The following is a 20,075-nucleotide window of genomic DNA, read 5'->3' as shown; positions in this document are numbered from 1 at the left end:
TAGACTCCATCCAGAAAGTATGGCTTGTGGCCGCAGTCGCCCACCCACGCCCTTTGCTTTCCTTCTTGGCAAGTGGTGTTGGGAAGGAGCGAGGGAGACAGTAATACCGCAGTTATACCAGCCTGTGACGCTACTGACGGGAAAGTCGCAGCCTGTGTGTAACATGGCACGGGCGCGTTTAGTATCTCCACTTTGTCCCTTTGCCCCGATGTTTCTTCCGCCGTCCCGCGCAGCACGCGGTGTCCTGGTTCCCTGACCAGGGATGGAACCCGCGCCCCTGCAGTGCAAGCGCGGCATCTTAACAACCGGACCGCCAGGGAAGCCCTGCCCAGATTATTGGAGCTTGACAGTAAACCCCTTTTACACGTCATGCCTCTTTTTAAAGTGTAAAGACTGAGCAGATCCTGAGTAACCGGAGATCTAGGTCCTTGGTCTTCCCTTCTTCAACACTTTGGTCGACTCAGGTGGGACCCAGAAGGCGGCGTCATTTCCAATCGCGAAGGCAATCCGCATGATTACGGCAGTATTTGGCAGTACTTTGACACACTAGAAAACAACATGGAAATCAAATTACACTTAACAAGGGGACGTAGCAGAGCCTGCAGTTGAATTTAAAGAACAAGGACAGTCAGTGGGCACCAGCAACGGGACGGTGCTTCCTGTGGAGGAGACGCGGAGCTGCGGGCACTGGCCTCGCGTGGACCCAATGCCCTGGTCGCCAGGACCGCTCGGCTGGCAGGGGTTTCTTCCCCACAGGCTCAGGGCCGAGCTGGGGAGGTGGGGACGCGGCTCTCCTCTGTGGCTGGCGACAGGGCATTGCAAGTGTTTTGCATGGTGCGTTTTAAGAGGGATCTTGACGATTTAGGAACTCCAGGGCAGCGTGTCTAGGATGGGAAGACTGTGGAAAACCTCAGATACAGGATAGTGAAAGGCAGTAGGAAAGTTTGGCTGGAGAGAATAGCCTCAAAAGTACCTGAGAGCTGTCTTCACACATCGGAAAGGATTTTTATCTTATACACCTGTCACTGTTTACTTTATGTTGCTCAAGAGGGAAAAATTAGAACTAGCGGGCTGTGGGAAGGCAATTCGGCTTGCATCCCTATTTCTAGAAGTGTGGCATACATGCCACAGTGGGTACGAGAGACTTTCTTACCTTCATTTTAAGAATTTTATTTCCGGATCGTTTTAGACTTACAGAAAGGTTGGGGAAAAAAAACAAAAACCCAAATATAGAGAATTCATGAACACCCTTCACCTAAACAGCGTACGTAATCGTAGTGCAGTTAGCAAACCATGAAGTTCACATTGGTGCAGGATGATTAACCAAACTACAGACCTTATTCCAGTTTCACCTGTTTTCCCACTAACATCCTTTTTCTGTTCCTGGATCTAATCCAGGACCCCACATTGCACTTAGTCCTGGTGTTTGCTTAGATTTTTCCAGTCTATGAGGTTTCCTCAGTCTTTCCTGACCTTGGCACTTTTTTTTTTTTTTAGTAAATTTATTTATTTTTGGCTGTGTTGGGTCTTCGTTGCTGCGTGCGGGCTTTCTCTAGTTGCGGCGAGTGGGGCTACTCTTCCTTGGGGTGCACGGGCTTCTCATTGCAGTGGCTTCTCTTGTTGTGGGACACGGGCTCTAGGCGCATGGACTTCAGTAGTTGTGGCACGCGGACTCAGTAGTTGTGGCATGCGGGCTCAGTGGTTGTGGCTTGCGGGCTCTAGAGCTCAGCCTCAGTAGTTGTGGTGCATGGGCTTAGTTGCACCACAGCATATGGGGTCTTCCCGGACCAGGGCTTGAACCCATGTCCCCTGCATTGGCAGGCGGATTCTTAACCACTGTGCCACCAGGGAAGTCCCGACCTTGGCACTTTTAAGGAGCAGTGGTCAGTTATTTTGCAGAAGAACGTCACTCAATTTTGGTTGTTCAGCATTTTCTGTCATGAGGTTGAGGCCATGCATTTTCGGGCACGTATATCACAGAGGTGATGTTACACTTTCTTAGCACATCCCATCGGGGGTCCATGATGTCAGGATGTCTCATTACTGGTGATATTAACCTTCATTCTATCTCTGGATGAAGGTGGTTTCATCCCCTGTAAAGTTACTGGTTTTCTCTTCATAATTAATACATACCTTGGGGGAGATACTTTGAGACTGTGCCATATCCTACTTCTCCTTAAACCTTTGCCTACTGATTTAGCATCTATTAGTAAATCTTGCCTGAAATATTTTTCACTGTGGTGTATACTTAATGATGATTTTGTCTTTCCCTCATTCATTTTATACTTACTAATTAGAATTCATCTGCAGGGAAGAGCTATTCTTTCTCCCCCAATTATTCAATTATTTTTGTTTTGGTTAGCCTCACAGGTATTTATTCTGTGGATTACAATCCACTGCTATTGTTATTTATTTTATTGCTTGAGCTGTTTCAGCTTTGGCCGTTAGGAACTCTTTCAGGTTGGTGCTATTTTTTTTTTTTGATGTGCCCTTGTCCTTTAAAAAAAAGCACAACTCTTTCTTATTTTGGGTGCCAGAAAATGTTTAAGGCTCAGCTTATATTTTCCTTGCTCCATCCCTGAATCAGCCACTTTCCACGGAGCCCAGATTCCTTTAATGGGAGAATGATATTTAGAAACCAGTATCTAGGGGCTTAGGTGTAGTCTTGCTGGTAGGGTGCCATTGTTCTCAGCAGACATAGCTAGGAAATGTATATATTATATATATATTTATAATGTGTACATTATAAAATACATATTTTATATATGTGGGTAAATGTATATATATTTGTATTTACATATATATACACACATCTGTGTATATTTCTGTATCTCTATCTGGATATGTATTAAAAACTGTGCATTCATACTAATAATTCCATTGCTAATCCAGCACCCCTGGGTTCATTGTAGCCTTCTCCCTTTCTTTATTTGTAATTTTTCTTCATTAATAGAAAGCTGGCTCTCATTATTGACAATGTATTTATCTATTTATTCAATCCTAGTATGCCAATAAAGCTTCAAAACTGGAAACCCTGCGAGAAACAGATTTACTAACTAGAGTCAGTAATTGCATACAGCCTCTTTACTTTAAAAGAGGTACTTTTAAAGAGGTGGCCTCTTCTCTTTTCTCTTTATCCTTGATGTTCTGCAGTTACATTGTGATATGTCTGGATATGGGTTCTTTTTCTGTCAATCCTGTGTGGTGTTTGGTTGGATTTTCAAATCTAATTCATTTCATGCCTTGGTTCTGAAAAATTCTGTCTTTAGTTCAAATATCGCCTCACTATCATTTATTTATTTTAACACTCCAAATCTGGAGGATGTATGAGTGTTGGATCTTCTCAGTCTACCTTCATTCTCCTTTACTGGTTTTCATAGTTTTTTGTGTCTCTGACTCTGCGCTGCGGTCCAGGTAATTTTTTTGGTTCTGGCTCATAGTTGATTAGTGATTTTTCATCAGTGACTCACTGTTTAGTGATCTACTGAGTTTTTCCATAACTACTTTTCATTTCCATAATTTCTAATGGGCTCTGTCATTAGCCGTTTAAGTTTCTAGTCAGAATAGTATTTTCCGGGCTTACTCAGGATGGTTCTGTCCTTCAGTGGCTGTGTTACTCTTTTGTAATACAGTTCTGTTCGTTTGTTATTGTTTGTGTTCCATTTGGGTCCCCTCTCCCTGACATGCTTTTTGATTTAAATTTCAAACTTATTGTTTGGGCACATGAAATGTTACTATGGTTCTAAGACTCAGAGCTACCCAAGAACAAGCTCAGCGGGGCGGGGCTCCCGCCTCATCCCGGGTGCCAGCCCCCTTCTGGCCAGCCCCTTCCCACCCACTCTCTTCAGCTTCTGATATATCCTCCCAGTATTTCTCTTGCACAGATGAGCTTGCAGAGAGGTGTGTAATGTCTTTTATCCCCTTCTTTCTTACATGCAGTATAGCAGATTATAGATATTCTTTTGCAGTTTGTCTTTTTACTTCACGGTATATCATGGAAATCACTGCAAGCCAGGGACCCTCCTCCTTTTTACCGCTGCATGGCACTCCACTGCCTGGACAGTACCATGTTTGTCCAGCCACTCTCCATCTAGGTTGTTTCCAATACCTTGCGCTTTAACCAGTGCTGCCGTGAATAACCCTGTGCAGTTTTTACTTTTCACATGGTTGTTGCTGTGCCTGGAGGGTAGATTCCTAGAGGTGTAGTTTCTGGGTTAAAAAGCGTGGCTGAGCTTTGTTACATACCGCCAAATTTCCCTGCAGGGTTTGCACTCCCATCAGCAATGTGCCCGTTTCCTACAGCCTCACCAACAGAGGCTGCATCACACTTTAAAAATTTTGCCAGCCTGACAGATGACAGTGGTATCTTGTTATTGTCTTAATTTTCACTTCTGTAAATGTAAGTGAGTTTGAGCTTTTCCTGTGTTTGGAGGCCATTTTTATGACTTTTGTCTGTTCGTGTCTTTTTTTCCTATTTTTCTCTTGGGTTTCTGGTTCTTTGTCCCTCAATTTTTATAAGAGTTTCATGTATGAGGGTTATTAGCTCTTCTCTTGTGTATGCTGCAAATACTTCCCTCCAACTTGTAGTTATCTCTTTACTTTGTTTAGGGTTTGGTTTTGTTTTGCCCTGCAGACATCTTTATTTTTAAATAGTCAAATTTATCCATTTTTGTTTTGTTGCGCTGGATTTTGAGTCATAGTTAGAAGGTGTTTCCCTACACCAAGGTTCAAGAAGCATCTATTCGCATTTTCTTCTAGGAATTATAGTTTCTTTTCTTTTTTACATTTAGCTCCCTAATCCATTTGAGGTTTACTTTTGTATGTGGTATGAGATACAGATTGTATTTTATCTTTTTCCAAATGGCTGCCCGGTTGTCCCAGCACCGTGTATTAAAGAGTCCATCTTTATCCCACTGGCTCGAGATGCCAGATTTTCATACACATTCAGGTTTCTTTCTGAACTTCTGTCCCATTGGTCTGTTTATCACCAGTACTACCCCTCCTTTTTCTCATTGAAGTATGGTTGATTTACAGTATTGTGTTAGTTTCAGGTGTACTTGTGAACTTTTTTTTTCAGATTGTATTCTTTTGTAGGCTGTTACAAGGTATTGGGTATAATATCTTGTACTATACAGTAAATCCTTGGTGCTTATCTATTGTAAGCACAGTAGTGTGTCTCTGTTAATCCGGTACTCCTACTTCCCCCACACCTTTGGTAATTTGTTTTCTGTATCTGGTGGGTCTGTTTCTGTTTTGTATATAGATTCATTTGTAATATTTTTTTAGATTCCACATATAAGTGAGGTCATACAGTATCTGTCTTTCTCTGTCTGACTTACTTTACTAAGCATAATATTCTCTAGGTCCATCCGTGCTCCTACAAATGGCAATGTTTCGATATTTTTAATGGCTGAGTAATATTCCATTGTGCATGTACACCACATCTTCTTATGTCAGTCGTCTGTTGACGGGCACTTAGGTTGCTTTCCGTGTCTTGGCTATCGTAAATGTGGTGCTGTGAACATTGAGGTGTGTGTATCTTTTTGAATTTGAGTTTTCATTTTTTCTACATATATACCCGTGAGTGGAATTGCTGGGTCATATGGTAGTTCTCTTTTTATTTTTTTAAGGTACCTCCGTAATGTTTTCCATAGTGGCTGTACCAATTTACATTCCCACCAACAGGGTTCAAGGGTTTCCTTTTCTCTACACCCCCTCCAGCATTTGTTATTTGTAGACTTTTTGATGATGGCCATTCTGTAACTCTGTTGGGTAACATAATACCTCTAGGACAATGGTGAACCGAAGTGGAGACTGGGCATTCTTGCTTTGTTCCTGATCTTAGTGGAAATGCTGCTAGTCTTTTTCCAATAAATAAGATACTGGCTTTAGGATTAAGCTATGTATATTTTTTCATGTTAAGAATATAACAGTCAATTCCTATTTTCTTTAGTTTTTATAAACGGGTTTCAATTTTGTCAGAGGATTTTTCAGCATCCATGGGGAATAATACTGTTTTGTCCTTAGCTTTATTAATACAGTGAATGATATTAATGGATTTCCTAATACTGAACCCAACTTGCGTTTCTAGAAAAATATCCTACTTGGTCATGACGTGTGATTGCTCAATGTGATATATCATTCTATTTGTTCATATTTTGTGTAATATTTTTGCATTGAAATTCATAAGTGATACTGGTCTGCAGTTTTCTTTCTTTGTTCTGTTTATCTGATTTGTCAGAGTTATACATGCTTCATAAAAGGAGTTGGAAAGTTTCCTTCCTTGTCGGTGCTCTGGAATAATTTCTGTGTAGTGCACTGGAATGATCTGATCCTTGAAAGTTTAGTGGAATTCCCCTGTGGAACTGGCTGGTCCTGGTGCTTCTTGTGGGGTACTTGCTCATAACCCTTTCTGGTTTTTTCTCTATGGCAGTCATCTGTTTAAGTTTCCTATCTCTGATGGGGTCAGGTTTTGTCATCTGAATTTTCTTAGGAAGTTATCCATTTTGTCTACATTTTCAAATTCATTTGTATAGAAATCTACAAAATCGTCTCTTACGAGTTTTAAATTTTCTTGTGTTTCATTTTATTTCCCTGCGTCATTTCTTATTTTCTGTATTTGTGCTTTTTCCCCTTTTTTTCTTGGTTAAGTTAGCCAGTGGATTGTCTGTTTTGTTAATTCCTCTCTCCCCACCTCCAACTCCCCAGGATTTACATCTACTATTTTTCGATGGAAAAAAAACCTCTACTTCATTAATCAGCTTTTCCCTCCATTATTTCCTTCCTTGTGTTTTCTTTTGGGTTACTGTGTTGTTCTTTTCCTAGTTTTTATGAGCTGAGATTTTATTATTAATTTTATTCTTTCATTTTTATTGGTAACATGTTAGTATAATGAAGTTTTCTCTGATAACTGCTTTAAATCCATTGCATAGATTCTGATAGGTAGTGTTTTCCTTGTAGGTTCTTGAGAAGAATGTGATTCTGTGTTATCAGGGTGTGAAGTTCAGTACATAGCCGTAAGATCTACCTTGATTGAGAACGCCATTTAGATCTTCTGTCTTCTTCTTACTTTTTGGAACCCTTGCTCTGCCTTGTACTGAGGATGGTGTATTAAGTCTCCTATGACTAGCATGATTTTGTCTCCTTGTATCTCTGTATTGTCTTTGCTTCGTAAAGGTGGTGGTTATATTGTTTGGTGCATAGATGTTCATGAGCATTAAGTCTTCACTGTGAACTATGGCTTTTAGCATTAAATATGTCCTCTGTTGTATTTAATGCTTTGTGGCTTGAAATCTACTTGGTCTATTCCTTCTTTCTGTTTTCATTTGCCGGTATATGTTTGTCCATTCTTTTTATTTTTAGCCTTTCAAAATCATTTTATTTTAGGTGTGCCTCTTGTATACAGCATATAATTGGGTCTTGTTTTGTGAACCAAATTTAAAACCTTTCTTTAAAAATAGGTGAGTTAAGCTCATTAACATTTGACGTGACTGATTTATTTGTGTGCAACTCTATCATAATATTCCATAATTATGTATATTTTCTTATATTTGCTATTTCTTTATGCAATCTGTATTCTTTGCTTTTTTATTGAGATTTTTTATTTTGGATTTAGGAGGATTTGTATTTTCTAGTGATTAGTTTTGTATTTAAACCTATTTTAATGTCCTTAGTAATCGGTTTTATCATTTAACTCTTTACTGTCTGATTTATCAGTTTTTTCCCAGTACTGTTTAATATGCTCCTGTCACTTATACAGTATTGGCCTATACACAGTCAGAATTTCTCGTAGTGTTTTTTTTTTCTTTTTTTTTCTTGTGCTATGTGGGCCTCTCACTGTTGTGGCCTCTCTCGTTGCGGAGCACAGGCTCCGGACGCGCAGGCTCAGCGGCCATGGCTCACGGGCCCAGCTGCTCCGCGGCATGTGGGATCTTCCCAGACCGGGGCACAAACCCGTGTCCCCTGCATCGGCAGGCGGACTCCCAACCACTGAGCCACCAGGGAAGCCCCCACAGTCAGAATTTTTCCTCTTTCCCTCCCCCTTCGTCTCTCATATTTTAGTTGAATTATTTCTGCTTTGTCAGAGTATTTAATATTTGCACATTAGTCTTTCGACCTAATCCCACCTTTATTTTAAATTTAGTCTTAGATGTACATCTAAATACTTTCAAATGCTTACAAAAAATCCTTATGCTGGAATTTTCCCAGTCATCGCTTGGTGAGATAAAGCTTACCTTCAGGTAGAATCCTCAGGAAGGGCTGATGGGTGTAGTATTCTCTAAATTCTTGTATGTTGAAACTCTTTTTCTGTAATCTTGATATTTGAAGGACAGCTTGCTGGATTTAAAATTCTTATTTCATATTTTCTCTCCTTGAGATTGAAAAGAATGTTTCTCCATTGTCATCTTACTTGTATGTTGGTTTTGAAAAACCTGATGCCAGTCCAGTTCCTTTGCACTTTCATTGATCTGCATGCCCAGGGGCCTTGAGGATTTTATCTTTATCTTTGAAATCTCCTAGTTTTATTAGGATATATCTCAGCGTTGATCATTCTGGGTTAATTTTCACAGGTGCCCTGTGAGCCTTTTCATTTTAAGATTCAGTCATTTTTTTTGTTTTGGGGAAGTTTTCTTAGGTTACAGTTTTAAACATTAGCTTTGCTCCATTATTTTGTTTTCCTCTTTTCGGAACTCTGATTTATGAACACTATTCCTTCTTTGTCTTCCATTTCCACTGCTTCCTTTCCTACCCTTTTTTTTTCCCTTTATGTTCTTTTCCTTCTCTTGGTTGTGCTCCTGTCCTTCTTTAGTACCCTTTATTTTCACTTGAATTTATTCTCCTTATTGCATTTTATAATTTATTCCTCATTTCTGAGATAATTGTGCTTTTTCCTTCCATTACTTTCCTGAACTCATTCAAGTCTCTCTTGGTTTCTCCCTGCTTTTGTCCCTTTCTGTTTTTACATTTCTAATTCAAGGTGGTTTTTCATATCTTCAAATGTTTGAGCGTTTAAGTATGTTTTTAGACTGTTTGAATTACAATCTTCTTTTGATTCCTGGTTGTTTTTCAGGAGGGATTTTTATGTTAATGCGTGTTTTGTAAAGATTGCTGGTGTAATGGCAGTTCTTCTGTTAATTTGGCTGAGTCCAGGTATAGCAGGTGTCTGTCTGTCTGTCTGTTTTGGTGATGGACAGGGGAGGGTGTGAGGCTCCTGGTATTATGGTCCTCGTGGCTTGCAGGACCCTAACTTCCCCTCTTTCTCCTTCTCACCACCCAGCACCCAAGGGGCACTCCCCCAACTCATTTGCCCGTTTCTCTCTCAGGACCTGTGAGTTTGGAGGAGTCTGTTTCCACGGTGTGGACTTTGGAGGCCCTGCCCCGAGTCTGTGCTCCAGGGCTCAGGCTCCCCCCGAGCTGCCGTGTCTAGGTGGGCTTTCCGGGGGCAGATCACTCACACCCTCACTGGCGTCCCCGCTCCGTCCAGCTCACAGCTTCTGCCCTTGCTCAGCATGGAGCCACGCTGGGGGTGTGGGCTGGAGTAGAGGGGACCCCGCACTGGGGTTTGGTGGCTTTTCTTTCTCACTGGCTGTATTCTCAGATGTCAGTGTTCTCTGATTTCAGGTTGTGCCCAGGGTGTGGTTCAGTGCAGAAGTGACTGTGACCTTTCTGTATTTCCTGGTGTTCAGGAAGAACTGTAGGGAGAGGGGTGACTGCCTCTGCCCTTGTCTCAGCCGCATGGATTCCACACTTTTTTTACCCCAGGACATTATTCTCAATGGTTTAAGGGGCTCAGATGTCAACGTTTTCCATTTTCATCCTCAGGTATCTGTTTTAAGGCTTGTTAGGGAAGAGTAACCCTGGCACTCTAAACCCATGATAGGAGGTTTCTATCAATATATTAGATAAATCCATTAAGTAAAAAAAAGTCAATTTAGAAAACCATAAATAAATAATAGGACAGATAATGAACAGATTTGGCACCAGTCATGACGATGGTTTGCCAGTGACTGAGGAGGCTGTGCAGGCCGCCCGTGTGCTAGGGTGCTTTCTGACTCAGGTGGGAGCTGTCCACCAGCGGGGCTGCCCTCTGACCCAGGGACCCAGGATGGAATGCTGGCGCTGGCAAGGGGTGGACCTCCTGACCCTCAGCTCTGTGTCACTGAAAACATCGTTACCCCGCAAAGTACACAGTCTTCGCACTTAGAGAGTCAACCGTTTTCCTTTAGCATTGGAGGGTTGCTTTTGTAATTCATCTTTAGTTCATGGAGAAGCAAAAGCCAAATGCTGACTTTCCCAAAGGTTATCAGTTATGGGCTGTGTATGCAACTTTTGAAATAAATAAAATTAGTTTACTCTTCAGTGTCAGTAAGACAAAGAATTATCCACATGTGAATTATTCATATTGTATTAAGAAAGTATTTGCCTTGATACCAGGCAAAATGTATTGAAGCATATAACCAGTTTCTTGAACAAAATTTATAGGTTTTGTACATTTTCAATATCAATAAACCAGTCACAATAGTTTATTACAAGAGTTTCAGCCAAAATTGTTTAAAATGACTATTTTAAATCCGTAAAGCTAAGTAAATATCAGACAGTGCTAGAAATAATGAGGTTAAGTGTAATTGATGGTGTTTATTCCCGAAAGATAAAGTTTAAAGTCATCTCCTCAAATGTCCTATAAACTTTCCCAGCTCCATAGGGGTCTGTCTTTGCAGCTGAGGTTCTCAGAAAGCAAATTCAATTAGAGTGTTGTGTGCTTTACGAGGCCATCTCAAGTGAGATTTTGTTTGTTGCAGAAACGGGCATGCAGGAGATTAGAAGCAGCGGCGCAGGAGTGGGGCTGCCCCCAGGTGAAGGTGCGCGTGCCCGCATCCTGGGGCAGCAAGGAGCCCGGGTCACCAGATGCCCAGCCCAGAGGCCACCTCCCTGCACCGAGGCCAGACGGTGGCCAGGGGCGACCAAGCATGGGGGTAGGTTTCTGCTCCCACCAAACCAGCCTTTAAATGTCTAATGAAAAGTGTAAATAACCACCGTTCTGATTCACCTACCACTGTGATTTGTTAAATAGGTTCCTCAGGACGGTGGAAAGAGCTGGGCCCAGCCTTGCCCAAGATGCATTGCGGGGGAGTCTGTAAGTACATTAACCTTCTTGCTGTGACATAAAAGATAGACTTGGCCTTAAATATTAGATCCATAAAACAAAGTTCATAAAAACAGCAGTTACGTTTCTAAGGAATGAGGGATGTGAATAAAAAGGTGCAGATAAGCTTTTCTTAGCATTCTACCCGGCCGCAAACTAATTTGTTTCCAGCTTCAGACTGGAAATAGAAATTGAATATACATTTTAAATTCTTTCTAAAACACAGGGTTCAGGGAAGGGAACAGGTCTCTGGATATGGTTAAAATAGAGGTTATTTGAGTACATCTTAGAGAAAAGTCCTAACCTCATTTACTTATCCAAATAGGAACCAATGTTGTTTTTTCTCTTTTCCCTCTTTAAGCTTTTCTTTCATGTTTGCATAAACTTCACACAAACCACAGATTTCAGAAGGAGAAACACAGTATTCACACCATTAATTCAAAGTAAAGGGAGGTCTTAACGTGACCAGAGTCCGATTCTCAGTCTCCTGTGCGGGGCAGAAAATCGTGAAGTGTGCGTTAGTGTCGTGATACCCTTGTTACTGATTCTGAACTTGTTCTAAAAACAAGTTAGCAGGTTTGAAACCGCTGTAATTCTTGGTTTTTGTTTTTTTTTAATTTTGAATTTGCAGTCTTCATATTGCAGTAAGATAGAATTGTGTTTAATTTCCACATAGAAAGCAGGAGTGTCTGTGTGTGTGTGTGTGTGTCTGTGTGAGTATTTGTGAGTATTTTCAGGATTGCCCCCTAAGGATCTTTAGAGAAACACATTGCTGTTTTTGATAAGCAAAAGACTGAGTCAGTAAACTATAGTCTTCACGTGCTGCATCGCAGGCAACGTGTTTTATAGTGAGAGGCAATGACTGTTTTAAACTGAGGCCTAGAACTGTGTCAGTTATCGCCCACGCGAACCTCGGACTCTGTGACGTCATCAGGCAAATATGAAGACAGAGGCTGGTGGCAGACCCGCCCCAATGTGCTTCTCTACTTTTTGTCCTCTGTCTTCCGGGAACTTTCCGCAGGTTGTATTGCGTTTTGTGGTGTAATCCTGAAAAATGGTGAAATCAGAGATCCAGCAACTGGATTGTTGATTCACTGTAACTGCCAAACATGCCCTGGATTTCGAGTAAACAGTGCGACCCCGTTATGGGTAGATCGCATGAATGCTGGTGACTAACCAGGACCTTCCTCGTTCTTATCCCATTTCCATGGAATGTATTTTTCAAATCCCCCATCTGCTGGGCAAACAGTTGGAACGTAATGTGGGTTCTTCATGCTCTGAGAGGTCGTCTTCTGGCACGAAGGGCTTAAAGAAAAAAAAAATTTGGCCCAAGCAGCTGATTGGATCATTTAAGCTAATGTTCTGTTTGAACAACAGTACCTATTTGATTAGGGTTTTCCTTCCTTTGTAATTCCCCAAGCTTGCCTCTGTATGTTTCCTAGGAGATGAATCTGCGCACAGAAAACCTATATTGATATGTAAATATATCATTTTTTTGTTAATGCTCGATATTCTTTTCATCTAAATTTCAGAAAGTGACTTTAAAAAATCAGTTTCCCTTTATTTGTAGTTATTCTCAATAAAATTTCACCCAAGCTTGGGTGATTTAATATTTACACCCACTACTTCTAAAAGTCTTATGTAAATAAAGATTGAAATGTGAATTTGAAAAGTCACACCTCTTGATATTTGAACAGACTATAGCTGCATATATCTTCTTTTTCTAATAATATGGCTAGTTTCTCTCTTAAGCTTTTAAAATAATAAGACACTATTTTTGTATTCTAGAACATCAAAAGGCTCAGTGTTAAATAAAAAGCAAATAGTATTTTTAGAAGTGCAAGATCCCAGGGAGAAGTGCTTAACGGTAAATCACTGATGGGCAGCAATTCCAAATTTCAGAAGACTTTATTAAACACACAGCTCCATTCACAAGTGTGCCCCCCACTTCACACACAAGCCCGCCCTGTCCTGGCCCACAGTTCCCATAGCTGACCTGGGATGGCAACCTTGGCTCAAAGAGAAGCAGAGGTTACGTTGGGGAGTTTGTGTGGAATCCCTGACGGGAAACGTAGACCTGTGTTTCTCAGCTTGTTTGCTGCTTATCCCTGAAAACCTCCTTTGCATCCCAGTCCTCTGGGTATTTCTGACCTCAGCAGGGTATCAGCTGATCGATGGCTTCTGCTCTGAATTCTCACGTGGCTGTCTAAGCCCGCTGCCTGAGTTCCTGTTGTCTTTCTCCCACGAAGCTTTTCCTTATTGTTAACCATGAGTCGTTGCTCACTATGCAAGGACTTTTTCTGTAGACCTTCTCAAGCTCATTTTCCCGGCGGGCACACGAGTCTCCTGTTTGGTCTGTTCCAGCTCACTGTCGCGGGGATGACTGTTTCAGTCGTTGCTGACAGTTTCTTAGGGTGATCACTGTTCAGGTTCAACTCCTAGTACAAGTTATTATTTAGAAACAACTCCTCTTCACCCTGAGTCACCCTGCTCATGTTACGGACAACTGGGGTGAAGCCATCCCCGATTGTGGTGGTGGAACATGGTGTTATGTCACTTGGGGTGTCCACCCCCGACCCCGGGGCGGGCTGCCCTCACTGCTGTGCACCGTCCAGGCTGCAAGGCCAGGAGCAGGGTGATGGTCGCCGTCTCTAGCAGGCTCCTTTCCTTCTACGAGTGGTCCCAAGGCCGGGCTGCGCCTTGCAGTCATCTTCCTTCCTCGGTCAGCTCAGCCCGCCTGGCACAGGGGTCCATGGCAGCCAAGTGTGCCATGGAAATCACGCTCTTCTTGGAGATTCTGCCCATTAAATGAAACCTAGTGAGGCTGTGAGAGGTCTCCATGATAACGAAACGAAGATGCGTGAAAGCGGGTGGGCATTATCAGGCAGGAAACTACAGGAAGAACAGAGTTAAGATGTTTGCTGGGGGGACAGCACCCCGTTTTCTGAATGGTACCTGGCCACTGATGCTCTACAGCTCCTCAGGGAAGGGGCCACCTTCAGACTTTATTGGGTCCGCGTGACGGTCACTTGTCTGTTTTCTCTCAGCTCCATTCACCACGCTCGTCTCCCCTGCATCTCCCAGGGCCTGGCTCCCTCCCCCTGCCCCGCCCAAGGCAGCCTCTCAGCCCCTCCCTCCGGTCCCAGCTCCTGCTGGGTGGAGCCAGCTCGGGGCTCTGCAGTCACACCATCTCCTGCTTTTGTCCTCCCAGCCTGCAGGAGGGTGGGGCTTCTACTGGGGGAACATTTGCCTCCCTTCCCCTCTCCTCCATCACTTGTGAAGTTGAATCCCTGTGTATGAAATACCTAGATTGATTTCCCTTTTCTGACTGGACCCCACCTGGGCTAATCATCTAAGGAGTGGACAAATCCTCCTGAAAACAAAAGCCTTGCAGTTTTAAATGTAGGCCTGTGGGTCTTGGTTGCCCAGCAGGCTCAACATTTAGGAGTGCCTACAGAGTGGAGAACCTGGGCGTTAAGTTGAAAAAGATAGGCCTTTTGTATTGCACATCACTGGTATTCCTTTGCTTCCATTTATCTCGGGTTATTGGGTTTTTAACCCAAGCTGGTAGTGAATTGCCACGTAAAAGCCAACATGCAAAACATGATGTTTTGGGTATTGTGGACCACCCCCCGCTCCCAATCCCCGACAGATTGATTTTGGATAACAGCCTGTTCGTTAGTGTTGAGGGCAAATACTAAGGGAGCAGCCTTAATAAGCTTCGATGTTACTCACTTTTTGACGTGGAAATCCTTTGCCGGACAGTGGTGTTGGGGGAGGGGAAGAAGAGAGGCGGGACGTGAGAGTAGACATTGGGGGCTGGGGGGGCGGGGGGTGCGGGCGGCGCGTCCCAGCTGTTGTCTGGGCTCCGTTTTCCCTGTAGGGATGGCAGGAGGAGCCCAGGGATGATTATTCTGATTCTGAATGGATACATTTTTTTCCTTGTACTACTTCTTATCTCCAAATGGGTGACCTTTAAAATATTTGCCTTATTTTATTTACCTATCTGTCTTATTAGCCACTGCTTCCTACATCTGTAGCATCTGTAAATACTGCACTGAAACGGAATGGCCCCGGAAGCTGGTGTAAACAGGATTCTCTCTTTCTCCTGGGCCTGGGTGTCAGGCAGGAGCAAGGGCCAAGGATGAGAAGGTAACACTGTGCTGCTCTTTGTATCCTGTTTCAGCAACAGTTACTCCTCGTGAGTCCTTTACTCTTACGTCCTGAGAGAAGGAAACACAGTCATAGAGGGATCAACGGGAATTTCATTGATCATTCTGTAGGAATCAAATTTGCGCTCTGTGCATTTTCCCTGAGGTCTGTCAGGGACCCCAGAGGTCACCGGTCTAACCCTGTCACCTTACAGATACGGAAAATGAGGTCCACAGGGGTTAAGTGACTGGCCCACCGTGCGCCATGGCTGATGGGGAGGTGGCGGCCCCAGGACCGACACCGCAGCCCTCTCCTCTTCCCGCTCTCCTGGCTGGTCCTGTGCTCATAGCCCGTGTGGCAGCAGCACTCCCGGACTGTGCACAGTGACGACCTGCTCTAACCCCTCAGGAGCACAGTGTGAGGTGGTGGGTCTTCGTGGATGTCGTTCCCAGACACAGTGAGAGCTTCCTGGCTGAGACGTAGGGCTGAATTATTCAAACGGTGGAAGAACGAGCCGGCCAAGAGAGGAGTTTGGCTGTGTCAGCGTAGCCAGACGTGAATCCCAAAACGGACGAGTTTGAATAGACCTGCTGCCAGAATCGTTGGATATAACTTCTGATAGTAAATGCTTTCTCTGAATATGGATGCCAGAAAAAGAGTTTAAAAATTTTTAACTGTGTTGTTGAGATCACTTCCAGGCTCTGAAGGAACAGATAGCCTTCAGGTGACTAGAAGAACAAAACTAAACCACCTTTCTCTAGGAATAAAATGTTATACTATGAGGAGACGGTGAAATGGATTTTTACAGAAAAGATAGTGTTTTAAGAAAAATGCAATTTAGATTTCCTACAAGCAAGTTAGACTAAGCTAATGCAAATGTATCCCTTCCTGCTACAGATAAAAACCTTAGATACATAGTTAATTATATAATAAGTGAAGAGAGAAGCAGAGCAGTGGATACAAACATATTCCTTTGTGGCTGTTGTTAGGTCTTGGCCTTTGTTGGGTTTGGTCCTAGAATGGGCCCAGAGATAGATGAGACTTTGGCCAGTGGAGGTGTGGGAGCTAGAATTTGGACCCTTCCCTAAAGTTCTCTGCCTTGAAGATCTGCCTATACCATAAAAGAGGATTAGAAGTTAAAGTACCGGCCGTACATGGGTGTGGGCTCCAAGTTCATTCTGTCTCAGTGCTACAAAAATCAAAAGTTAAAGCATGAACATAAAAATAGACACGGACTATTAAAGTCCTTAAAGCCTCGGTTAGTGGCAAAGTCAGAAACCGCCTGGAGGGATGCTTCCACCATCCAGAGAGTACAGGATTCAGAGGTGAAACAGCTGGCACTGTGCGTGAGGTCACAATAGAGTGATATAAGCTATGTAAACAAATCTACCGTGGTGGGGCTGGGGGGTGGAGTAGGGGAGTGGAGTCAGGAACTCTTAACAAACAGGAGAATACAAACCTATAAGAGTCTGAATTAATAGAAGAACCTGAAGTTCACTATAAAGGTAAATATTTTAAGAATTTTAAAAATGACTTAAAAAGAAATAGAGCCATGATGCAGAAAAGGATGGTATGAAAAAGGAATTGGGAGGTTAAAAAAAAAAGAACGAACTTCTAAAAATGAATGATACAGTCATTGAAGTGAAAAAAAATTCTCAGGTTAGACACAGTTGAAGACACAATTAGTGAACTAGGAAAGTTATCTGGGGAAATCATCCAAAATACAGCAAGAGAGATAAAGAGATAAAAAGTGTGATTAGCAGTCAGAGGAAAGAATGAGAAGGTTCATTAGGAAGTCCAGAAGGAAGGAATTTAGAATATGGGAGAGAAAAAGATAATGAAAAGATCTGATTTGAAAAGAATAATGGCTGAGAATTTCCCAAAATTGAAGAAAGTCATTTGTAGCCAAGTAGTTTTGAAGAAGAACAAGGTGAGGGAGATCACCAATCAGGTGTCAAGATATATTACAAAGCTGTAGTAATTAAGACAGTGTTATTGGCCTAGGGGTAGACAGATAGACAAGTGAATAAAACTGAGAGCTTCAGTTAACCAAACAATGTAGCTCCAATGCATATATGGCAGCTGGATATATTACAGACAATGTGTTACAAGTCAGCTGGGAATGACCAGTTACTCTATAAATTGTGCTAGGACAATTGACTATCCACATATGAGGAAAAATAAAATTAGATCTCTACCCCACACAAAAATCAATTCTGGGAAGTGGGGGAAAGGTAAAGAACCTAACTGTGGGGAAAAAAACCCAAAAAACAAAGTAGAACTTTACTACAAAGTAGTAAAACTTTCAGTAGAAAGTATAGGAGAATATATTTATGACGTTGGGAAGATTTATAAAAACTAATAAACCCAAAGGGAAAGGACTAACATATTTGACTACGCACATAAGACGTTGCATATCAAAATTCCTCCTTCACTGTTTAAGAAGATACCATAAAGCAGGGAACACATTTGCAACACACAAAACAGAGAATAGCAGATAAATGGGTGAAGTATATGAATTGGCAGTTCAGAGAAGAGGAAACCCAGTCAGCCAATAAATATTAAGTGGAGATTCAACCTCTCTAATAATTAAGGGCATGCAATTAACGCACCAAAGTGGCAAAAATAAAAATGTCTGCTGATGTAAGTGTGGGTGAGGATGTGGACCTGAAGGGTCTGTCCACTTTATTGGAGCCAGTATAACCTGGCACAGTGACTTGGAGAGCAGATGTCTAGTAAAGGTGATGGTGGGTGTCCCTGTGGCCTGGAAGTTCAGTACTAGGTACATATTCAGAGGTGCCCAGGGAAATGCGTACAAAATAATTGTAGCATTGTTTGCTTAGCAGAAAGCCAGAAACCACATAGACGTCCATCAATAGGAGAATGGATAAATGAATTGGCTATATTTATTCAGTGAAATACACACTGCAGTGAGAATGGATGAACTCAGAAAAGGAAATTACAGAAGAAAATGACACCATTTAGATATAATTTTCAGCAAGTAAAACGTCGATACATATTAACTAAAAGAATAAAAACATTCCTGAGAATGGTAGACTGAGTTCAGCATGAGAAGGTTATTCCTACCGAGGGAGTGAGGGCTCAGATACAGTGCGTATTTCAGTTATATCTGTAATATTTTATCTCTTAAGCTATGTGGTGGATCATGGGGGTTGTATATTGCTGTCTATACTTCTTTGTGTTTCTGAGAAGTCCTGGTGAGTCTTGGATGTGACGTATGTGCACTTCCATCATGGTGAAACTGAAGAACATTAAAGACAGAATTCTGGAGAGCTGCTAGAGAGAAAGGACTGGTATCCATGAGGAAACAGTGATTTGAGTGACAACAGACCCCCCATTAGTAACAGACACCAAAGACCTTGGAATAACGCTCTGAAATGCTAAGGGGACTGTCCTGTGTGAACACGTGGCTGTGCTAGGCTCAGAGCTAGAATGACCAGTGCAGTGGGAATTCACTTCCCCCCATAGTAATTCACTTGCCAAAACTGACTCTGGAAGAGAGAACGTAGACCAATCACAATGGAATAATTTGGGAATGTTTTCAAAAGCTACCATCCCAGATGGCTTTATAGGTTTAAAGAAATCCTACCTGAAGAACACACGGATGACTTGCATTAGAAAAATGACTACATTGTTTGGTCAAAGGAGGAGGAAAAATAAAAAAATGATCATCTTAATAGAGACAGAAACAGTGTTCAGTTACTCCAAATCACACTCATGATAAAACCAGAAATAGAAGGGTTTATCCTGGTAAGGTTTAAGGGTCCTCACACTTAGTGGGCGTTTCTGCTGATGAAGAGAAAAACACAAGTTTGTTTGCTGTCACCACTTCTGCTTACCAGGGTTTCTAACTCAGACAATTAAACAAGGAAAAAGAAACAATGGCAACAAGAATTGGGAAGGAAGAAAGCTAAATTGTTATTTCCTGATGATATTATTATCTACATAGAAAATCCAAGAAAATCTACCGATCAACTTCTAGAACTAATATTCAACAAGATTGTTGAATATAAGAAAAACATGCAAAAATAGGATGGATGAGTGGTTAAAGAAATTGTGCTGTACATACAATGGAATATTATTCACCCATAAAAAGAAGGAAATCCTGCCATTTACAACAACCTGGGTGGACTTTGGGGCATTATGCTAAGTGAAGTAAGTCAAACAGAAAAAGACAAATATTGTATGATCTCTCTTATGTGTGGAATCTTAAAAAAAAAAAAAAACAAGCTCATAGATACAGAGAACAGATTGGTGGTTGCCAGAAGTGCGGGGGGCGGGGGAGAAATTGGTGAAGGGGGTCAAAAGGTAAAAAGAAAGCAGCAACAAAAATCTTTTTTAAAAGCAGCAGCAGCACTGGGTAAGTGGGCTCTTTAAGCTCCTGAGGCTCCTTCCAGGGCAGCCTCTTAAGACGTCAGTATCCCCTCCAAGGTGCCAGGATGTCCCTTCCTGAGCCCATGTCAATGAATTTGAGATAAAGCAAACTTATGTAAGAGAACAGCCTATATGTATTTTGGAGAGTCTGTCCTTAATGCCTGCTTTTGAAGTCCAGGAAAGCTGTGCCTACAATTTTTTTGGTCTTAAACTCAAGACTTTTCCTAGAATATATACATTCATCCTTTACACCCTATTTCTTTATTTTTGGCTGCGTTTGGTCTTTGTTGCTGTGCGCAGGGTTTCTCTAGTTGTGGTGGGTGGGGGCTACTCTTTGTTGAGGTGTGTGGGCTTCTCATTGTGGTGGCTTCTCGTTGCGGAGTAC

The 20,075-nt window shown here is 42.2% G+C and overlaps 1 protein-coding gene across 2 annotated transcripts in view; it reads left to right on the top strand.

Annotated features, from left to right (window-relative positions):
• Window positions 1–20,075, top strand: part of C16H10orf143 (chromosome 16 C10orf143 homolog) — a 49,683-nt gene that overhangs the window by 24,917 nt on the left and 4,691 nt on the right. For both annotated transcript variants that reach the window (XM_032608933.1, XM_032608934.1), the window contains exons 2-3: window positions 10,800–10,973; window positions 11,072–11,134. In XM_032608933.1, coding sequence (XP_032464824.1) covers window positions 10,800–10,973; window positions 11,072–11,134 — 237 coding nt within the window. The remainder of the gene's footprint in view (window positions 1–10,799; window positions 10,974–11,071; window positions 11,135–20,075) is intronic.

This window comes from Phocoena sinus, chromosome 16, assembly GCF_008692025.1.
Source record: "Phocoena sinus isolate mPhoSin1 chromosome 16, mPhoSin1.pri, whole genome shotgun sequence".
NCBI classification, from domain to species: Eukaryota; Metazoa; Chordata; class Mammalia; order Artiodactyla; family Phocoenidae; genus Phocoena; species Phocoena sinus.
The sequence above is the reverse complement of the archived record's forward strand: the minus strand, read 5'-3'. Positions and strand labels throughout refer to the sequence as shown.